This window comes from Babylonia areolata, chromosome 22 (genome assembly GCF_041734735.1).
Source record: "Babylonia areolata isolate BAREFJ2019XMU chromosome 22, ASM4173473v1, whole genome shotgun sequence".
NCBI lineage: Eukaryota > Metazoa > Mollusca > Gastropoda > Neogastropoda > Buccinidae > Babylonia > Babylonia areolata.
The window spans coordinates 4,351,725-4,372,008 of NC_134897.1; the positions used below are offsets into that span (position 1 = coordinate 4,351,725).

The window sequence follows — 20,284 nt, forward strand, 5'->3', positions numbered from 1 at the left end:
AGCAGTAAATCAGATTGCAACAAGTGTCTTGAGGAAGAGTGGTCAACAAAGTTCACCATGTATTGTGAAGTTAAGTTTGTGGTATTACTGTTGGTGTTGGGCTTTGTGGTATGTGGAAGGTGCACTGGTTGGGTATTGTTGTGTGTGTGGTAAGTGCGGTGAGAGTGGTGTTATGTATCGCAAAGTGTGTGTGTGTGTGTGTGTGTGTGTGTGTGTTTGAAAGTGCTTTGGTGTTTGGCTGGATGTTTGTGTAGGTTAATGATGTTGGTTTTTCATGTTGTGTTTAAAATAATGCATGTTTTGCTCATCGGGTTTTATATTGTGCAGCGCAATTGAGCATGTTCTTCGGTGGATCAACCTGCATATTTTGATGGATTGTATATGTGTTTCTTGTTAATTTTTTTAATCGAATTATTGTGATTGTAAAGCGCTTAGAGCAAAATTATTGAATCAGGCGCTACATAAATAAACTTACCATCATAAATATGCAAAACCATTTTTTGCGTGCGTAATTTTTATAATGAATATGTAAATTATGAATAAAGCTGGCTTTTGGCTGGAGGAGTAAGATTTCCAAATGGTCAATCAACCGGTTCTGTCTCAGGAATCGATATTACACACGCAACAGCATGCGGTTGTATGCACGCTTTCTTATAAACATACACTTACAAATCACACACACACACACATACATAAACACACACACACCACGCACGCACGCACACATACACACGCACGCCCGCACACGCGCGCGTCCGAGAGAAAGAAATAGCGAAGAAAGGAAAGGAAAAGTACAAAAACACGAAAAAAAAAGTTCCAGTTTCTTGCACTTTATTTATATATATATATCTCTCCCTCTCTCTCTCTCATTTCCCAGTGCACATTGTCACCAGGAACATCATACTATCTTTATTTTTGTGATTCAGTTTCTGCAATTGTTGACTATAATATGAAAATAAAAGGTAGCCTAAATGAAAACGCGTACGCACAAGACAGTGAGGGGGAGAGAGTGAGGGAGAGAGAGACAGAGACAGACACAAACATACAGGCAGACAAACAAACAGAGAGAGTTTCACAAACAAAAAAGACAACAACAACAAAAACCGAAACGATACAAAAACCAGGGTACCAAACTCAAACTGAAGATACAAAAACAGAAAAAGGCAGTCGATCAATTGGGGCACATCAGATGATGTGCATGATGAGACAGGGTATTCCTTTAAAACCCACATCTCATCCTTTTTCTTAATGAAAGAGTCTACTGAAAATATGTTGTTGTTTTTTCTAATGAAATTAGACAAGTTAGAAAGAACTGGTAGATGTACTTTCCAGTTCCAACAGTCCGACAGTCCTATTTTTCATGCAACATCTCTTCTCTCTTTTATATTGCATACGAACCCGTACTTATCGTCTTAAAAACAATGCAAGTACAGGAGGAAATAGTTCATACATCAATATTACAGTGTCATACAGGGGTCACGTGTATATCTGAAATTGATTGTCCACATGACCAAAAAAATTGAAATTGAACAGAAGGTATGACAAAATAAAATGTAAGAAAACATACATACTTCAAAATTAAAAAAGGATTAGGTAATGACACCGAACAAAAGCAAATGATACGCCATTTAGCTTTGAAAAAAACAACTTAACTCGGCTGGCCAAGGAATAAAAGGTCCGTTTATCAACAAACGAAAGTCTGACTTTTAAAGCCCATTCACTTGCCAGGAAATACTCAACCCGGTTTACTGTCTAGCTATTTTGTTTGGAAATAAAATATTCTTAATGTTGATCTTTGATGAATGGCCATAATTTGAAGAAACTTCAATAAAAGAGATTTTGAGTCCGCTCACTGTTGATATCGAGTGGAGTGGAAAATTGATAGCTATTTTACATGACCTTGTTCTTGACCAGAGGTCCTCCATTTTACGTTTTTTTTTCCTCGGTTTTCTTCTTCTTGTTGGTTTCTTGTGTGCGGTTTTCTTAGTTTTTGTGTGTGCTTTTTCGTTTGTTTGTGGTTTTTTTTGGTTTTGGTTTTTTTTTGTTTTTGGGTTGTTGTTGTTTTTTGTTGTTTTTTTTGTTGTTGTTATTTTTGTTCCCTGGCCCGGAGCTATGCAAATGAAACAAAATGTCAGTAAGGCATTCAGTTTTCAGCACACAGGCGACAGGGAAATGTAGTACGGAAGCAGAGATACATATAGAGCCGGGGTCAGAACAGCACTGACATAGACACGACAACCCCCACTAGACACAGCTGGCCACGTCCACAGTGACCGCACTGCAAGTTCAATCCCCGCCTGTTGCTGCATTGGAAACACTATAGCGCTTCGCGCGCTTCGTCGTTGTTTTTATTTTTCTTTCTGGATATAAAGAAAAACTCCATTCCCGTCATTGGCAACACAGCGACTGGGACAGGAAGTGGGGAGTGTAAACATACACATGTTCAAAACAGAATCTTTTTCATTAAATGAAAAATATTCAGAGAAGAAAAAATGATTAGAGTGTCACTTTTTTTTCCCCTGTGTCAGCCTCCATAAGGCATGTGAAAACAAGGCATTGAAAGTATATCATACGTTGATGAATAATAAGCAAATCCATGCCCTCTCCTCTCCCATCTCCGGCGGACAAAAGCTAAACCTTTCCAAAGCCTGGCAGTGTCCCCTCGTCGCTCAGTAGTCCAGAAGGATGGCCAGCGATCGCGAGTTGACCAGCTCCCCATCCTCCACGTTCTTGGGCCGCCCCGTGCCGCTTATCAGCTTGCCCCAGGCATCCTTTTCGAAGGGGGCGGGGATGATTTTGTAGTCAGGGAACTTTTCGTCCACCTGTGGCCTGTCGCCCATGGCGCCCCCGCCGCAGGCTCCACACAGCACAGGGTTCTTTATCATGCAGCCGCAGCGAGAGCACCTGTTGAAGAGAGTTGGGTCAGTGGAGGAGGATGGTCATACTATTATTTTGAATGAGGAGTTTTGCAGTTTGGTTGGGGAATGGGGAGAGGAGGATTGATGAGGGGAGGCCGGGTGTTGTGTGTGTGTATGAGTGTGTGTGTGTGTGTGTGTGTGTGTGTGGAGAGACGGCGAAAAAGAGTGTGTGTGGTTGTTGGTGCCGTGTGTGTTCGTGTGTGTGCGTGTGCGTGCGTGTGTCTGTGTATGTGTGTGTGTGTGTGTGCAAATGTTAACTGTTTTACTTGCAAACTTGCAAACATTAATCCCATTAGCTTTCGTTTGACAGGATATAAAATTAACATTGAATCGATACGGCGGGTTTTTTTTGTTTGTTTGTTTTTGTTTGTTTTTTTTATCTGATTTTGATATACATGGTATTTTTATTAATATCAGATTAAAACAAATCACAGTGTACATATCATACACATGTATGTACTGTATGGGTTTTTAGAATGCAGGAAAAATATATTATTGATTGTTCTGAAAAAAATGTTGATATCCAAACATTGAAATTATTGATGAAACGATTACTAAGATAAATCACTTTCGCCCCTATGCAGCGTCTTTGTAAACGCAACAGCTCACACACACACACACACACACACACACAGAGAGAGAGAGAGAGAGAGAGAGAGAGAGAGAGGCATACACCCGCTTGCCCCCATTTTTCTCTCAAATGATATGTCCCTGTCTTCTTGAAGGTTTTCCTTTTTAGACCCCTCCTCACACACGCACCCTTACCCCAGCCCTCATACCATCCCTCTTCTAATGTGCCCTCCCCCCACCCCCTTGCAGAAAGTGAAACTGTATAACTGTAAGATCGTTTCGAGTCCTTCAGATCTAGCTGTACTGGGGTTTTGTTGTTGTTATTGTTGTTTTCTTGTTGTTTTTGTTTGTTTGTTGGTTGGTTGTTTTTTGTTTGTTTATTTGTTTTTTGTTCTTTTCTCCAGTTTAGATTTCACTGTCGTTTGATGGCCAAACTAAGGGCTGTAGCTTCAGTGCTCTTTGTTCCTTGGGAACGTGTAAGAAATGAGTTCAGCATACATCAAAGAACATTTTACATCATTCTTTGGGGAGGGGATGCACGGTAGTCCTCCAGGCCTTCCGGATTATAAGCATCAGGGGGAGGATGTCATTTGACCTATCGTCATTTGGAGTTAATGTACAAGACTTCAAAAGAGCACATTTCAAAGCAGTTGATGAACACACACACACACGTTAAAAGAACTGATTTCAAAGCACAATTGTGCGATATGACAAGGTTTTAGCAAAATCAACGAGGAGGATTCCTGTAACTTCTTTATTGATTATTTTTCTGTCATTTGGGTGAGAATGGTATGACATGAATGGTTCTTCCTAAAACCTGACTGCATCGGGTAAATCAATCTATATTTGTTTAAGTGAGACAGTAAATGTATTTCGGATATGTTTTTCAAGTGGTTTTGAAAGAACTGATCAAAAAGGCATATGTCGACTGTTAGAAGGATCCGAATGATCACCTGATTTAAAAAATGGCGGGAAATTAGTTTTGTTTTTGTTTTTCTCGATGCAGAGTTTGCAAATAAAAGTAAGGAAATCTGTTGTTTTTGTGTTTTTTCTAGTGATTTTGCTGTCCAGTTCATGTATATCTTTGGTGTGGTTCGTCCGTCGGGATCGACGAGGACCATCTAGTCATCATGGGGGTGGGTGGGTTGGGCTCTGTGGGTGCGCAGATGACTGGTCAGGATAAGATATCTTTGGTACTTGACTGTTTAAGGAACAATATGGACTCGAAAACTTCGGGAACTGTTGTGTGTGACAAGGCAGACGGAGCAGTATAACGGACAGACATTACAGACAGACAGAAGAGCAGAAAGACAAGCAGGCAGACATACATGGAGTCAGGCAGACAAGACAGGCAGGAAGGCAAGCAGGCACACAGACAAGACAGGAAGGCAGACTTACTGACTACCGGCGCCCATACTGTCCGCGTCTGGGGACTTCGTGAATGTGCGATCGGGTGAGGGACTAGAGGCGCTGGGATTGGGGGACGGTGTGCGCATACCTCCACAACGTGGACACCTGCATGGGAAGAATTTGAACACCTGTCAGCATCTCTCCCTTCCTCTGTTTGTGCCCCCCCCCCTCCAGCCCCCCCTCCCCATCCACCCCCCCCCTCTCTCTCTCCTCTCTCTCTCTTTCACTCTGCGAGATCTATCCAAGAAGTATTTGATACACCTGACTCAACATTGATGCTGATCTTCATCCTGCTTGTTTAAGATGCCAGTCAAGGATCTGATCCCATACGAGAAAGGCATCTCTGGGTGTTGGTTATTAGCCATAAACTCCCGAAGAAAATGGAAGGTGATGGAACCATCGCAATCCACTCTGGCAATCCACTCAGACCATGCATCTCACTCCAACGTCGTTCAATGGACAATGAAAGGAGGAAAGTAGATCCGTGGTTGAGCACGTCAAAGGGAATAGAACCCAAAGGTCCAAACAGTGCATTTCCAATTAAATCTAGAACGAGGAAAAAGTCACACGTGGGGACTCTCCTGGAGTTGCGAGTGAAGCCTTTCTAAAGCGATCTCTGATAAGGAAGTCTGCTTCAAAGGAAGGACCTCCCATTAGCTTCACCGTGGTACAGATAGTCAATCTGTACCATCAAAGCGTACAAGCTGCAAGATAAAAGCCTCTTGGAGCAGTGAGCAAGGATGTTTGCAAACTGCGTGATTTGATAGTTGTTAGGCAGGACTTTGTTCTACACACACCGCTCCAGCCATTTGCGCCAGTGCATGTCGCACAAAGACTCCATCTCCAAGATGAGTTCCTGCTCTGCTATGCTTGGCAAGTAGGGAGGACAGGGTCTTACAGGAGGGCAGTCCTCTGCCCATGGCAGCACATACTAGCACCAACATAATCCAGTCGCTGAGTTCCATGTCATGCTACTGGACAGAGTGCATGTAGAGACTCCCAGCTTGCAGGGGTTGAGTGATTTGATGACTGAATTGGGACTTATCAGGGGTGCTGCTTTTTGGCCAAACTTAACATTGGGTGGAACGCCAAAACGGTAAGAGGTTTGAGCCGCTAAGGCAGATGCTGTTGCTCAGTGCTGATTCAGCCACTGTCACTTGGACAGAGTTGCACTGGGAGGATCCTGGCCTGGTGGCGTTTTAACCTACAGAGGTCCATGACGATTCTGAGACGTCTGGCTGAAAAAAAACTGGTGGGGTGTAAGTCTTGAAGGAGTGCTGCTGTGCTGGGATGGACCTTCAGGCTGAAAGATGTTATGCTGGCAGAGAACCACATCCCTGCTGGCTAGAACAAAATTGAAATGTGGGATTTTGAATACATTTGCCGCCACTGTCAGGCTGGAAGCCACTCTACTGCCGAAATTTTCAGACAGGAATCACTGAAGAAGCCCTGAGACACAGTAGAAAGAGACTCAGTTCCTGGATGTTCCAGTCCTTCCTACAGCTGGACGGTCCTGTGTATGAATGTGTCAAAGGGTGTGGATAGCACTAGAAGACGGTGGCGGGCCAACTTACCTCACTCAGTCAAAGTTCTGACAGTGAGAAGAGCCGTTAGTTAGGAATGGGCGCATGTTGAGAGATTTGTAAAAGTTCCACCTCCCTAAATTCTGGGCGGTCTGCAGTGTATAAAGACCAGACTCTTCTTTTTGAGGAATCCTTCAAATACTTTCCGCTTGGAAAGGCACGGGCGCCAAGGACCTGTATGTAGGTGACACCCCTCATCGAGCGACCACGCTTATTCAGCCACTCCTGAGCCGTCTCCAGGACCTAAAGACTTCATTTCGTCTGGGAGGAGGTGGCTTGCTGCCTAGTATAAGGGGAGAGTAGATGGAGGCCCTATCTCAGCACGGGTTACTCATTCAGGAAGGATGCGCTTTAACTCAGCGGTGTCAAAGTAGCCAGGTGGTTACGCTTTCTTCAGCATCTAAGGAAGACTGATCGAAAACTTACTCAGGTTCCAGCTGGATCCCTTCTGGTGTGGAAGTCCCTGAGGGGCATCCTGTCTGGGGGTCAACCCAGCGGAAAGCAGAGCTGGAGAGCTCAGGCACCTGGTAATAAGGCTGCTATGGCCTTGAATCCCCCTAGTCCCCCAGGCTAAAGGAGGCAGATGAGTGGTGGAAATGGGATTCCAGCCCCACCTGCGAACAGGTATGCCAGACCTTCTCACGTTGAGTATTGTGGAAAGTGTTGGGAGGGCAGGAACACTTAGTCATCTTCTAAGAAGGGGCGGAAACTCTTGGCTTCCGTGAATTGATCAGTGGTATTGGGAGGTGCTAGGTCCCGAAAGAAAGGCGCTGGTAAAAATAGAGGTCATCTTGACTGACGAGTGCTCGCTCTCTCCACCAGATGCAACGCATGCCCCTGGATAGACAAAATGCTTGGCAGTGGGGGGCTCGGAGGGTAGGGGATTGGGGGTGAGGGGGGGGAGTTAAGCAGTGCTGGGCTGGGACCAGGAGAGAGAGTGCTGGAAGTAAGCCCTGGTCCTCCATGTCGCCTGAAGGCCAGAGGTGCCAGGCTCGAGAGATACAGACACTTGCAGTGTTGGTCAGGAAATTAGAGCAACATACCCAAAGACGCATCCGTGAAGAGGATGATACTCGACTGTGTGGTCCTAGTCTTCCCATTTAAACCCATAGCACACCCAGCTTTGGGTAGAAGCCGGTCGCAAGCCGAACCCCACCCCCACCTGCACTGGGGAACCCGCGTCCTCCCAGCCGTCAGTCCGCGACGCTAACCACTTCGCCACGGCGGCTGGTAAATTGCTAGTATAAACTTGTACAGCCGTTGGCCGAGAAATGAGTCGACGCTAAGGCTGGGAACTGCGCTGATTGGCTCAGCGAACGATGGGTTTGGCGGAGGCGTCTTAGTTCTGAATTAACAACGAAACATGGTAACAATACAGAGCAAACCAATAGGCCTAGTTTGCAGTTTAACATGGTACAGCATTTGACACCCACTTACCAATTATCCCACTTCAGTGAGAATTCTTTCTGCTTTCAAAACTAGCCGTTCTCATTTTAAATATCTCTCGCGTGAAACACACTTTTCGCTCCCAAGCTTTAAAACTGAATGGGCCTCTGAAAGCCTTGAATACGTTGTTCCAGAATTGACTATGTTCATTACTGGTGAATATTTAAGCACAAAAGCAATATGTCACCCTGATCAGGGCGAGGTTTTTCTCGGGATTGCTTTTGTTGTTGTTTTGTTGTTGTTTTTACTGTCAGACTCTCAGGCTGACTGTGGTCAATCTATATATTTCTTCCATTATTTGTTGACGAAAGAGTCAGGAATGTGGTGTGGGTGGTCTGCCCTGGTTTCGTTTTGAAAAAACAATAACGTTAACTTGTGAATTGTGGGATGTTTGTCATTCTGTGGTAGTTGGTGAGAGCTATTAGTATAGCCGTTCTGTGTATCGCTGTCGCCATTGACCTTCAGTTGATGGGGGCTGGTGGTAGGGCCAGATACGTTCTTTTTTTTTCTTTCTTTTTTTTCTTTTTTTCTTTTTTTTAAAGGGAGGGGAGGTATGTTATGTGTCAGTTATCTGTTTGGGGAAGCCATTCATTACCTGCTGTTTGAGACTGATGTGCATCTGGCTTCTGCAGTGAGTTCTACATATGCCTCCAGAGTGCTGGGTGAGTGGACCGTGACTAAGTGTGGCGGAAATTCAGTGATTGATGTGCAAGGCCTTTCACATGAACATAGTGCATACGCACACAACATTAATACACTGTGAGTCTTTATCGTTTTGCCCTGTCTTCGTATTTATCAACATTATCCTCCGGTCGTCGTCTCCTTCGTCTCGTCGTCTCCGTCATCGTTAGTTTCCATTTGACCATGTGGTGATCTCCTTGACGTTTGTGCAATAATAATCTCCTCTGATGCATTTTCACCAAGAGAAAATATGGAACTGCATGGCTAAGAAGGGAGAAATAAGAAACAGTAAAACAGTGCGTGAATGGTATAATCAAAAATCATATGGTATATATTAATTCTAAATCAAAATTATTTGTTTGGGGGAATAAGGAGGGCAATATAGGTTGAATTAACCGTACTTGAATTCACTAGAAGTCCACACTGTTACTTCTGTTTCACTTACGATGCAGTGGATACACTCCATTCCATTCATTCTCCTGCCCGGGATGGGCGTAGAGGAGACATGAGGGACGATTCCGTAGTCAGACGACGCCATCCGGTTCTATCTTCTGCCTGTCGTATCAGCGTATTGGTCCATTCCTTGATGTTGTCAATCCAGCATTTGGCTTGCCTCCCTCTTCGCCTACCACCCTCTAGCGTTCCCTGTAGAACTGTCTTTTGCAGTGAATTGTGGCGTGTCACATGCCCGAACCATGACAGCTTCCTCCTTTTGACTACTGCTAAGAGTGGTTCCAGTGGAGGAGGACTGCGCTGCTGGATGTCTTGTACAGCGCCTGAATGACTTGGGTGAGACCCTCCTCGATGCCAAACTGTCTGAGTACCTGCCACAGTCCATCATGCCACACCGTCAAAGGCTTTCTTGAAGTCTATGAAGTTGTGGAACAGGTCTCTTTGATGTTGCAGGTGTTTTTCCATCAGTAATCGGCAGGTGAAGATCTGTTCTACTGTGCTTCTGCCTGCTCTGAATCCAGCTTGTTCCTCTGCCAGGTGTTCTTCAGCCTCTTTCTTGAGTCGGTTTAGAATGACTCGAAGCATGATTCTGCTCGTGTGGCTAATAAGATTGATTGTCCTGTAATTCTGGCATTGGCGGAGATTCCCCTTTTTTGTTACAATTGTGACCAGCTCATTCCCTCCGTGTTTGAGCAGCTCTGCCGGAATGTTGTCTGCTCCAGGTGACTTTCCTGCTGGTAGACTGCGTACAGCTTCTTCCATTTCTTCCCTCAACACTGGCAGGGGTGAAGGTTCCCTTGATAGTGTTATGTCTCTGTCAATCAAACTGTCATCTGGTTGTATGGGATAGTTGTATAATTCTTGACAGTATTGTGTCCATCTGTTCAGAACAGCTGAGCTTTCTGTCAGTAGCTCGCCTGAGGTATCCTCAATGACAGACGATTTGTTCTGCTGCGTCTTGGTGAGTTTCTTCAGTGTGGCATAGGCAAATTTGCTGTTTCCTCCTTCCATTCCCTTTTCGATCTTCTCACACTGGTCGTTGGATACACTAGGTAGTTATAAAATTACATATAAGTATTAGTAATGAATAGAAGGTAGAAGTGTAAGGGTTATGTCCTTGCTGCCTCACTTATCGATGCAGTGGTCAAATTGTTTGTGACTGAAATTGTGTAATATCAATATGTTATCAAAATCTACTAGTTGGTAATCAAAAGAAAGTGAAAGTAAATGTGTTTAATGTTACTGCTGCCTCGCTCATCAATGCAGTGGTCACATTTTTGTAAGTAATTGATAGTTTAGTGCTTGTCATTAACCTCATGATTATGATTAAAACCCACCAGTTGGTAATCAAAAGAAGGTATAAGCTCTGATGTCACTGCTGCCGCGCTTATCGTTACAGTGATCACTTTTTTTCTTCTTTTTTTTTGTGACTCAGTGTGAGTCAGTGTGTGTTATTGACATTTCCCTATAGATTACTCTTTTGTGGGCAAGATGTAATGTACTTTATACAGAGTTACTTTCGCGCAACTAGTGGCTGGGCTGATTGCCCAACTGGGAATAGTGAATAGAGGAGTTAGGCTAGGGGGGTACGTACGGCTTAGCTGCCGTGACACAATATATAAACTGACATGCTACACAAACAGGAAGACTTACCGAGAACAGGGCTCAGGAGATATGCTAGGAGGGGCGGCGGGGGTGGGGGGTGCACGGGAGGGTTGGACGTAGGGGCCCGGTTCACATACGTCGGCCCCACAGCGTGTACACCTGTGCAGGCAGAATTCACACAGCTGTCAGCATGATACTGAATGAAATTATATTCAGTTCAATTCACTTCACTGCTCTCTCTGTCTCTCTCTGTGTCTCTCTCTGGGATTTTTACTTCTCAAAGGATGAGTGCAAACTTTTTTCTCTACTGTATATAATATATATATATGATTTTTCTTTTCGTTTTTCTTGTTTTGGGGGGTTTGTTTTCGTTTTCTTTTTGACCCCACGTGAGCGAGGACAGAATGTAAAAAAGTCGCAAAGCCTTATGTTTGACCATCGTCAATAAAGACTTGTTTCTCTAATTCTCTCTCCCCTTCTTTCACTCTCCCTCTCATTTCTTTCAACCGCCTCCCTCCCTTCTTCCTCTTCGGTCTCCTCACCTCCCCTCCCCTCCAACCCCTTTAACGCCCTTTACCCCTCAAACCTCACCTCACCTCCAACCCCTTTAACGCCCTTTACCCCTGAAACCTCACCTCACCTCACCTCCATCCCCTTTAACGCCCTTTACCCCTCAAACCTCACCTCACCTCCAACCCCTTTAACGCCCTTTACCCCTCAAACCTCACCTCCCCACCAACCCCTTTAACGCCCTTTAACCTCACCTCACCTCCAACCCCTTTAACGCCCTTTACCCCTCAAACCTCACCTCACCTCACCTCCAACCCCTTTAACGCCCTATACCCCTCAAACCTCACCTCACCTCCAACCCCTTTAACGCCCTTTACCCCTCAAACCTCACCTCCCCACCAACCCCTTTAACGCCCTTTACCCCTCAAACCTCACCTCACCTCACCTCCAACCCCTTTAACGCCCTTTACCCCTCAAACCTCACCTCACCTCACCTCCAACCCCTTTAACGCCCTTTACCCCTCAAACCTCACCTCACCTCCAACCCCTTTAACGCCCTTTACCCCTCAAGCCTCACCTCCCCACCAACCCCTTTAACGCCCTTTACCCCTCAAACCTCACCTCACTTCACCTCCATCCCCTTTAACGCCCTTTACCCCTCAAACCTCACCTCCCCACCAACCCCTTTAACGCCCTTTACCCCTCAAACCTCACCTCCCCACCAACCCCTTTACCCCTCAAACCTCACCTCCCCACCAACCCCTTTAACGCCCTTTAACCCTCAAACCTCACCTCACCTCACCTCCATCCCCTTTAACGCCCTTTACCCCTCAAACCTCACCTCACCTCACCTCCAACCCCTTTAACGCCCTTTACCCCTCAAACCTCACCTCACCTCCAACCCCTTTAACGCCCTTTACCCCTCAAACCCCACGCAAACCTACTTGCTGGCGGAGGGCATGGGGGCGGCTTGACTGACTTGACTGGCTGGACTGGCTTCGACGTAAGGGCCCGGGGAACTAACGTTGACCCCACAGCGTCCACACCTGTGAAAGTAGAATTGACACATCTATGACCACTGCCACAATGTCTGCCTCCCTCTGTCTCTGTCTCTGTCAAAGTGTAACCTTGCCCGATGCATCGGCAATAGGATACCTAAATTCTAATTCCTGTTATTGGACGATCTGACAAAGCAATGTACAGTTTAGTTTACTTACCTTTGCGTGCTCGTCTGGGAGGAAATGTGGTAAATTTCTTCAGTTGAACTGCCTGGATTTTTCGCCAAGGTATGTATGATTCCGTCGACGCAAAATAGTATTGTTGATGCAGCTGGACTTTTCTTTAAACACTATGTTAAACATTATTTAATGATAAGGATGCTTTCTTTAAAAAGGTGAACCAGCGACGTTTCCTTGAATATCTATTTTGATATAAAGCTAACAGCGTTGTCATACAATGTCTGACAAAACAGCTTGACATTCACTGGTTTAGCTCTGCTGACCACACTGGCCGCGGGATTCGATTACCTCCACTAAACAAAGTGTTAAAAAAAAAGGGAGGGGGGGGGGGGCACTGGGGGAGAGGGGGGGGGGGGGGGTAGATTCTATTCATTTTTTTCCCCTAAACCTGATTCTAATCTCTCTTTTTTTCTTTTTTTGGGGGGTGTAGGGGTGGGGTTGGTGGTATGAATGAATCTACGGGACTGCTGTATTAGGTTTGTTTTTTTTGTTGTTGTTTTTTTTTTTAATAAACCAGTTCAAGGTTAAATCAAATTCTGAAGAGACTACAAACCTCCTCTTACTCCAACCCTCACTCCAACCATCACCCCAACCTACTTGGCACAAGGACCTGCAGCAGGAGTAGCCTGTAGGGGCGGTGGTGCAGGGGCAGCGGGTCTGGCTTCGACGTAGGGGCCCGGTTCGCACACGTCGGCCCCACAGCGGCAACACCTGTGAAGGTAGAATTGACACACCTGTCAGCACTGCCGCAGTGTGGTGCCTCTCTCTCTCAAGATACATTTTCTTTTGCTCTGTTCTGTTCGGACTGGCGGAGAAGGGTGGTGAAATCAGGAAGCATGGAGGTTGATTGTTTTGTGTTTCATTTAGTCCCTCTATAGGGCGAGGGCAAGATGAAAAAGGCATGTTTCTTACTTATTTATTACCATCGTTAATAAGGAATTTGTCTTGTCTCTCCCAGTGACAAATATTACAGGCAAATCAAGGGGGGCTAATTCAACAAATGCAAGGGACGAACTCTCTCTCTCTCTTTGGGATGTTTTGTTATGTACTCCTCAAAGGATGGGTGTAAACTTCGTTTTCTGTTTTTTATATATCAACTATTTTTCTCGTTGGTTGAGGGCAGCATGTAAAAAAGCCGCAAAAGCTTATGCTTAATATTTGTGCCTTGTCTCATTTTTTTCTCCCTTCGCCCGCCCGCCTTCCCCCCTTCTTCCACTCTAATAACCACTGGCGACAATCTGACGGAGCTTAGTTACCCGCTGACTTGTCGATGATCTGCGACAATTCAGCTTACTGGCGATAAATCAGTGGTTACTTTGTAAATGCCGTTTGTTTTGCTGTGTGTTGATGATGTTGAAGACGAAAGGAAGTCAAGAAACAACCAGAAAAAGCAATGAAGAAGCAGGGAATTAAAGAAAGAAAAAGAAAGCAACGAAATAAGAAATCTGGGAAGGAAGTAATGAAAGAATGAGAAAAGAAATAAAGGGAATTTAAGAAAGAAAAGAAAAATGACAGAAAAAGAAGGGTTAAAAACGAAATGAGGGGAAAGGGAGTGAGTTTTCGCTCACGATCGAGCTCGGCACGCATTGGATAACAGGGATTGTTATTCTTTAATTAACAAGAAATTAAGCGTGTAATTAGGGAAATTTGTGTTACATCAGATGCGCAAGACGATACCGTATCCATCGATGCATTTTTTTTATATATATATATAAAAATGTGACAGTTTTTGAGGTGGACAGTGTGAAAATGTGTTTGTTTTCTTCAGTCTGTGCTAACCCGTGTGAGGCCCCACGTACGTGCATGAAGCAGAAACAGTACAGTTTGCCTTGCTGACAGCCATTGACAAGTGTCGCGCGTGCTGTGAGGAAGCGGTAGCGGTGCATCGGAGGTTTTGGGCACAGCAGCATGGGACAAACGGGTCATGAACAACAACATCAAGAACTTTGTTACAAATTTGAAACGAAGTCGCTCTTCTACATCTTCAGAGAGTGATATGGACAGTGCACAATACCAAACGCCCAAAAAAGCCCACGTAGTAGAAAATATAGAAGAAAATATAGATACGGCTGTTCAGGAAATGTTCAACGTAATTAGTAAAAAGCTGGAAGAACTATGCAAAAGGGAAGAAAGGCTGAATAAGAAGCTTGGGAACCTGGCAACAAAAGAAGACATGGAAACTATGAGAACAGAAGTGCAACAAATGTCACAGTCTTTTTTCGAGCAGATTCAGAAACTAGAGGGTAAAATCTTCGACTGTGAGACCAGAAATGACAAACTGCAGCAAGAAGTAGCGCTTTAAAAAAAAATAAATAAATAAATAAATTTTTTAAAAAAGGAGAGAGAAAGAAACACTGCAAAATGAAATCAAAAGACAAGACAACCAGATGCGGATTGTACAAAAAGAAAGCAACGACCCGCAACAATACTCCAGAAGATGGAATATTCGCGTCTACCGAGTTCCGGAGGCACCCGAAGAGACAATGGATGACTGTATTAAAAAATGCGTCGACATTTTCAGCCAGAAGTCCAGGTCCCGACCACAGAAGTCGATATCGATGTTGCCCACCGGACCGCCCAGCGCAGCAGTTCCAAGCCCAGACCTGTCCTCGTGCGGTTCTTTAACCACAGAAAGAGGGACCTGATCCTTACCAACCGCCGAAAACTGAAGAACAAGGGGATAGTGATTGGTGAAGATTTGACTGCCGCCAATTACAGAACTTACCGTGACGCTCTGCAGCATTCTGCCTGTTCCAGTGCTTGGACATCCAGTGGTAATGTGATGGCCAAACTTAAAAATGGCAAAGTGGTGAAACTGGACATACATACAAATGTTGACCAGGCATTTCGACGTGTGATGGCTGGACAGTGTCAGTGAGGAGAAGGGCTCTGGTAAATGATTCTAAAAATGGAGAACTATCAGTAAGTAGAGTTAACATGTTTTCATTTCTTTCTCCTTTTTTGTTTTTTTTTGTTTTTTGTTTTTGCTATGTATGAGTGTAAACTGTAATTTTTTCCCAACAGAGTAGATGTATTTATGCTCCAGCAAGTCTTGTGATGATGTAATTATACCTTAAGTAGAATACATCATAGCAATTACCCTGTATTTTTTTGGATACTTTTTCAGTTAGTGTTTGTGAACAGAAAACAATGTCTTGAACAGAAGGATTACCCCCCTCCCTCTCCCCCTTTCTCAAAGTTATATATGTAACTGAGATGCTTTATGCACACATGCACACAGGTGACGTTCTTGAATCATTGATCTGTGAATTGCTATGACACTCTCTGATAGACAGTGAGAATCTTAAATGATTATGATGATGTTCATGATGACCAATATCATTTAAATTCTTCTTTTTTTTCTTCTTTTTTTTGTTGTTGTTGTTTATTTTTGTTCAACAACTGGTGATACTTGCCTCAATATCTAGGTGTTTTATGTTGTTTTTTATGCCAGTGTTGGAGATAATGCCAGTATTGATGTATTAACAGTGATAGTACTAGCTATGTCTCTGTTTACCACATCACTGTTGCTGGGATACACTCTTATATTATTACACTAATATTCTTGAACGTATGTATGATTTGACCTCTACGTCATTGCACGTGAGAAGATAAGCAATTTGAAAAGTGTTAAAATATGTTTATTCCTTTCTTGGTCATTTGATCACGACGGGTACCAAAGGGAAAAAAAGGAGGAAAGAAGGGGAGGGGAAAAAAAGGAGAAGAAAGTATGTGCGCATGGTTAAAAGAGAAGAGGTGGTGGGATAACTGACCACCTGGTGTGTGCGTGTGTGTGTGTGTGTTTATGCATATATGTGTTTGTGTGTGTGTGTGTGTGTACGGGTACACGTGCATATGCATGTTCATCACTGTATAATGTCATATAATAATGATAAAAGTTGTGGTGGGGTTTTTTTTGTTTGTTTCTTTCTTTCTTTGTTTTGTTGTGTTTTTTTTCGTTTGTTTGTTTTTTGTTTTTTTTGTCAAGAACAATATTGGTATTGTGGTATCCTTGTCCAGTAGCAATAATACAGCACTTGGGGTGCTACAATACTTTTGTTCATAATGTCATAACTAAGTAGAAGAATTCCTACAAAGTTTTAAACTTGATGCCCTACATTGCAGTGTATAGAAGAATTTGCTTTTCAAATGTGTGTGTGTGTGTGTGTGTGTGTGTGTGTGTGTGTGTGTGTATGTGTGTGTGTGTGTGTGTGTGTGTGTGTTTTCAGCAACATTACATGTGATTTTTTTTCCCGAACTTGACACCCCCCTTCGCCTCACTCCTTCACCCAGAAATGAACCAAGACAACTATGATGATGAAAACACTAAAGGTTATGGTTTACTAGTGATATATGAATACTGAAGTGAAAGTATTGTGTGTACGTGTGTGTGCGCGCGCGTGTGTGTGTGTGCGTTGTGGGTATCTGTGTTCATCACCCTCCAGTACCCGTACTTAATACATTTGTTCACAATATAACTGCGCAAAGAGATTATACTATTTTTATGGTTCAACTTTTGTATCAGTGTTGGACTTTAGTATCAGAGTTGGATCCTTGTATCAGTGTAAAGGAGAAGAATTTACTTTCCCAAAGGTGTCTCTTTTACTAACATTATATGTGGACTATCTTTTTCTACAATTGACAACCTCCCTTCACACTTTAAAATAATGGCGATGATGATGATGAAACTATTGAAATACAAGGTTTATTACTGACATGGTTATTGGGGTGGATGTGTTGTGCATACCTGTGCACATGCGTGTGTGAATGTGCGCATTTGGGTGGATGTGTGTGCGTGGGTATGTACATCACGTTCTAGTATGGTGAAAATAGGTAACAACAATATTAATCAATGATAATAAATATTTTTGTAATATTAGTATTTATGTTGTAAAGGTAACATTAATGCAGCACTTGTGGTGCTTTAAGGCTTTTGGTTATATGTCATAACTGCATGAGTTAGGGGTTTTGTTTTTGTTTGTTTTTTGGTTTGTTTGTTTTTTTTGGTTTTTTTTTTGTTTTTGTTCTCCTTTTTTTTCCCAATGGTTTTAAATCAGTGGTAATATGTGGATGTAAAACATGTCCGGATGGGACTTTTGTATCAATTTATAAGAGAAAAATTAGTGTTTCAGGATGTGTTCTTTTTACCAGCAGTACATACGAAGTCTCTTTCCTCACTTGTCAGCAACACAACCTTTTTTTTCCTTTTTTCCCACAGAAATGAGCTAAAACAATATGGTGATGATGGTAATGAAGTTATGATTATTGAAATGAAAGTGTTTTATGTACCTGTGTATACATGTTTGTGTGTGTGTGAGTGGCTGTAAGTATATATGTGTTCGAATGTGTATGTGCAAATGCAACATCAATGGCGCTGCCTTTTAATATCTGGAAAACAGGCTGCAAATAATCTGTAATAACAAAGAAGCACAGTTTTCTGCAATGTTGATTTATTATTGTCTTTTTTTTCTCCACCATGAATGTATACACAAAATGAATAACATATGATGAAAAATAGACACACAGACTTGTAGAACAATATTTGTGATCTCCACCTTATGGTATTGATAATATATTTTAATCAACCTTTATTAAAATGATAGAATTTTAAAAGGAAAAAGTTCTCCCTGTCCCAATTTGAGTATTGTATACATGAAATATTAGATTATAACATACCATATGTCACTCTTATTCAAGTGTAATCTCCCAACTTCCAACCTGGCATGTGGCTTTTCACTTTTGTTCCAGTGGAGAGTCATGCACTGACTTATACACATATGTGAACCTTGAAATATTTATTCACTACTGGAATAACAAACAGCTCATCTACTAGACTTTTTTTTTTTTACACTGTCTCACCTAAACGAGCTTGACTCACTAGTTAACTTCCTGATCCCATAACCCTTGTAAGTATTTACTGTTTACCTGTTTTTTTCTATTTTTTGTTTGTTTGTACATATCATAGCTGTTAAGAATTGTACTGTTTTTGTCTATGTGTTTAGATATTTTGAGTGCTATTGATTATTATGTCTCTGTGGGAAGATATGTGGTATATGTTTTTAGTTACAATGTTGTTATTATAAAAAGTTCAGTGAAGAATAAAGGTTTGGTTTCATCACCCAACGTTTCTTTTGTCATCCTTTTTCTTTCTTCCTTGAGGAACACACACTTAAAAAAACACTGGTGTATAGAATTGTGTATAGACATGCTTGTACTACACCATTTCAGATTTTTGAATTTGTATTCTATTTTATCATTACATAGATTCATGTTTGTTGTGCTGCATTATACATTCGATTGTTATGGAAATACCTAATGATGGATAGCATTACAATCGCTTCTTTAAATTGTCAAGGGCTTGGAGACATGAGGAAACAATTAGATTTTTTCACTATCTTAAACAGAAGAAATACTCAATTTATTGCCTACAGGATACACACTTTAACAGTAAACTAGAAAAGTATGTAACATCTGAATGGGGATTAAAATGCTTCTTTGCATCATACCAATCAAACTCTAGAGGAGTTGCAGTTTTGTTCTCTAGCAAATTTTTAATTCAAAATTAAAAACATAAATAGAGATAAGAATGGTAACTTTCTTATTATAACCTTTTATTCGATTGAAAAGGAATTTCTTCTGGTCAATGTTTACGGTCCCAATAGAGGTGACCCAATGTTTTATCGAACTTTGAGTGATACAATTAAGAACTATAAGAATCACAACATTATTGCAGTAGGTGACTGGAATGTTGCCATGGATCCAAACGTTGACTGTGATAACTACTTACATGTTAACAATCCAAAAGCCAGAGAAAAAAATGAGAAAATGAGCATAGAACTTAAGTGATGTTTGGAGAGAAAATAATCCAGAGCGTAGACGTCACACATGGAGAAAAGCTACACCCTTAAAACAAAGTAGACTCGACTACTTCCTGTTGTCAGACTATCTCTTCTGGTATTTTGAAAATACAGACATCCTTCCAGGATATCGTATTCATTGGTCACATTGACTCTAAAATTTGGAGAAGACAAAAAAGTTTAAATTTTTTGGAAATTTAATTGTTCATTACTTCAGGACAAACAATATGCAGAAGAAATAAATGAAGAAATTTCAAATGTCATTGCTGAATATGCTGCAGACTGTTATGATAGAGCAACAATTGAAGAAATATCGAGATCAGAGATAGCACTAAAAATTTAAGACAAATCTTTTTGGACTTCATGCTTATGAAAGTAAGAGCAAAAACTATCTCCTTTGCTACAATAAAGAAAAAGACAAGAAGAGAGCGAGAAAATGAATTGATACAAAATATAGAAACTTTGGAGAACATGGAGACCAAAAGTGAAAATGAAGTGAGAAAGCTTAAAGAACTAAATCTAGAATTGGAAACAATACGAGATAAGAGAATGGAAGGAGTACTCAAGATCCAAAGCAAGATGGATAGCAGAAAAAATTACAAAATGCTTTTGCAATCTAGAAAAACGGAATTATGTCAGTAAGAAAATGATAAAACTCGAAACAAAAAAATGGTAATATTGTTGAAGACCAGAAAGAGATAATTGAAGAAGTGAAAGGTTTTTTATGAAAACTTGTACAAAGAGAGAAACACGGAAGAATGTGGAATTGAGAAGCTTATTAAACATATCCCTAAATTATCGTCAGAAGAACAAAATTTATTAGAAGGAGAAGTTACATCAGATGAAGCAAGCTAGCTTTGAAAAACATGAAAAACGGGAAATGTCCAGGGACAGACGATTTCACTTCAGACTTCTTCAAATTCTTTTGGAAACAGATTGGACCCTTTGTTGTGCAATCGTTAAATGAAGCGTACAGAGATGATGAATTGTCTATCACACAAAGAGAAGGCCTC

General features: G+C 42.2%; 1 protein-coding gene across 1 annotated transcript in view; it reads right to left on the reverse strand.

Annotated features, from left to right (window-relative positions):
* Nucleotides 1-862: 862 nt before the first annotated feature.
* Nucleotides 863-20,284, reverse strand: part of LOC143296924 (uncharacterized) — a 127,421-nt gene continuing 107,999 nt past the window's right edge. The window contains exons 9-13 of the mRNA XM_076608947.1: nt 13,012-13,125; nt 12,121-12,222; nt 10,715-10,825; nt 4,887-5,003; nt 863-2,904 (exon numbers count right to left, since the gene is read on the reverse strand). Of these exons, the coding sequence (XP_076465062.1) occupies nt 2,670-2,904; nt 4,887-5,003; nt 10,715-10,825; nt 12,121-12,222; nt 13,012-13,125 (679 nt within the window). The 3' untranslated portion in view covers nt 863-2,669. The remainder of the gene's footprint in view (nt 2,905-4,886; nt 5,004-10,714; nt 10,826-12,120; nt 12,223-13,011; nt 13,126-20,284) is intronic.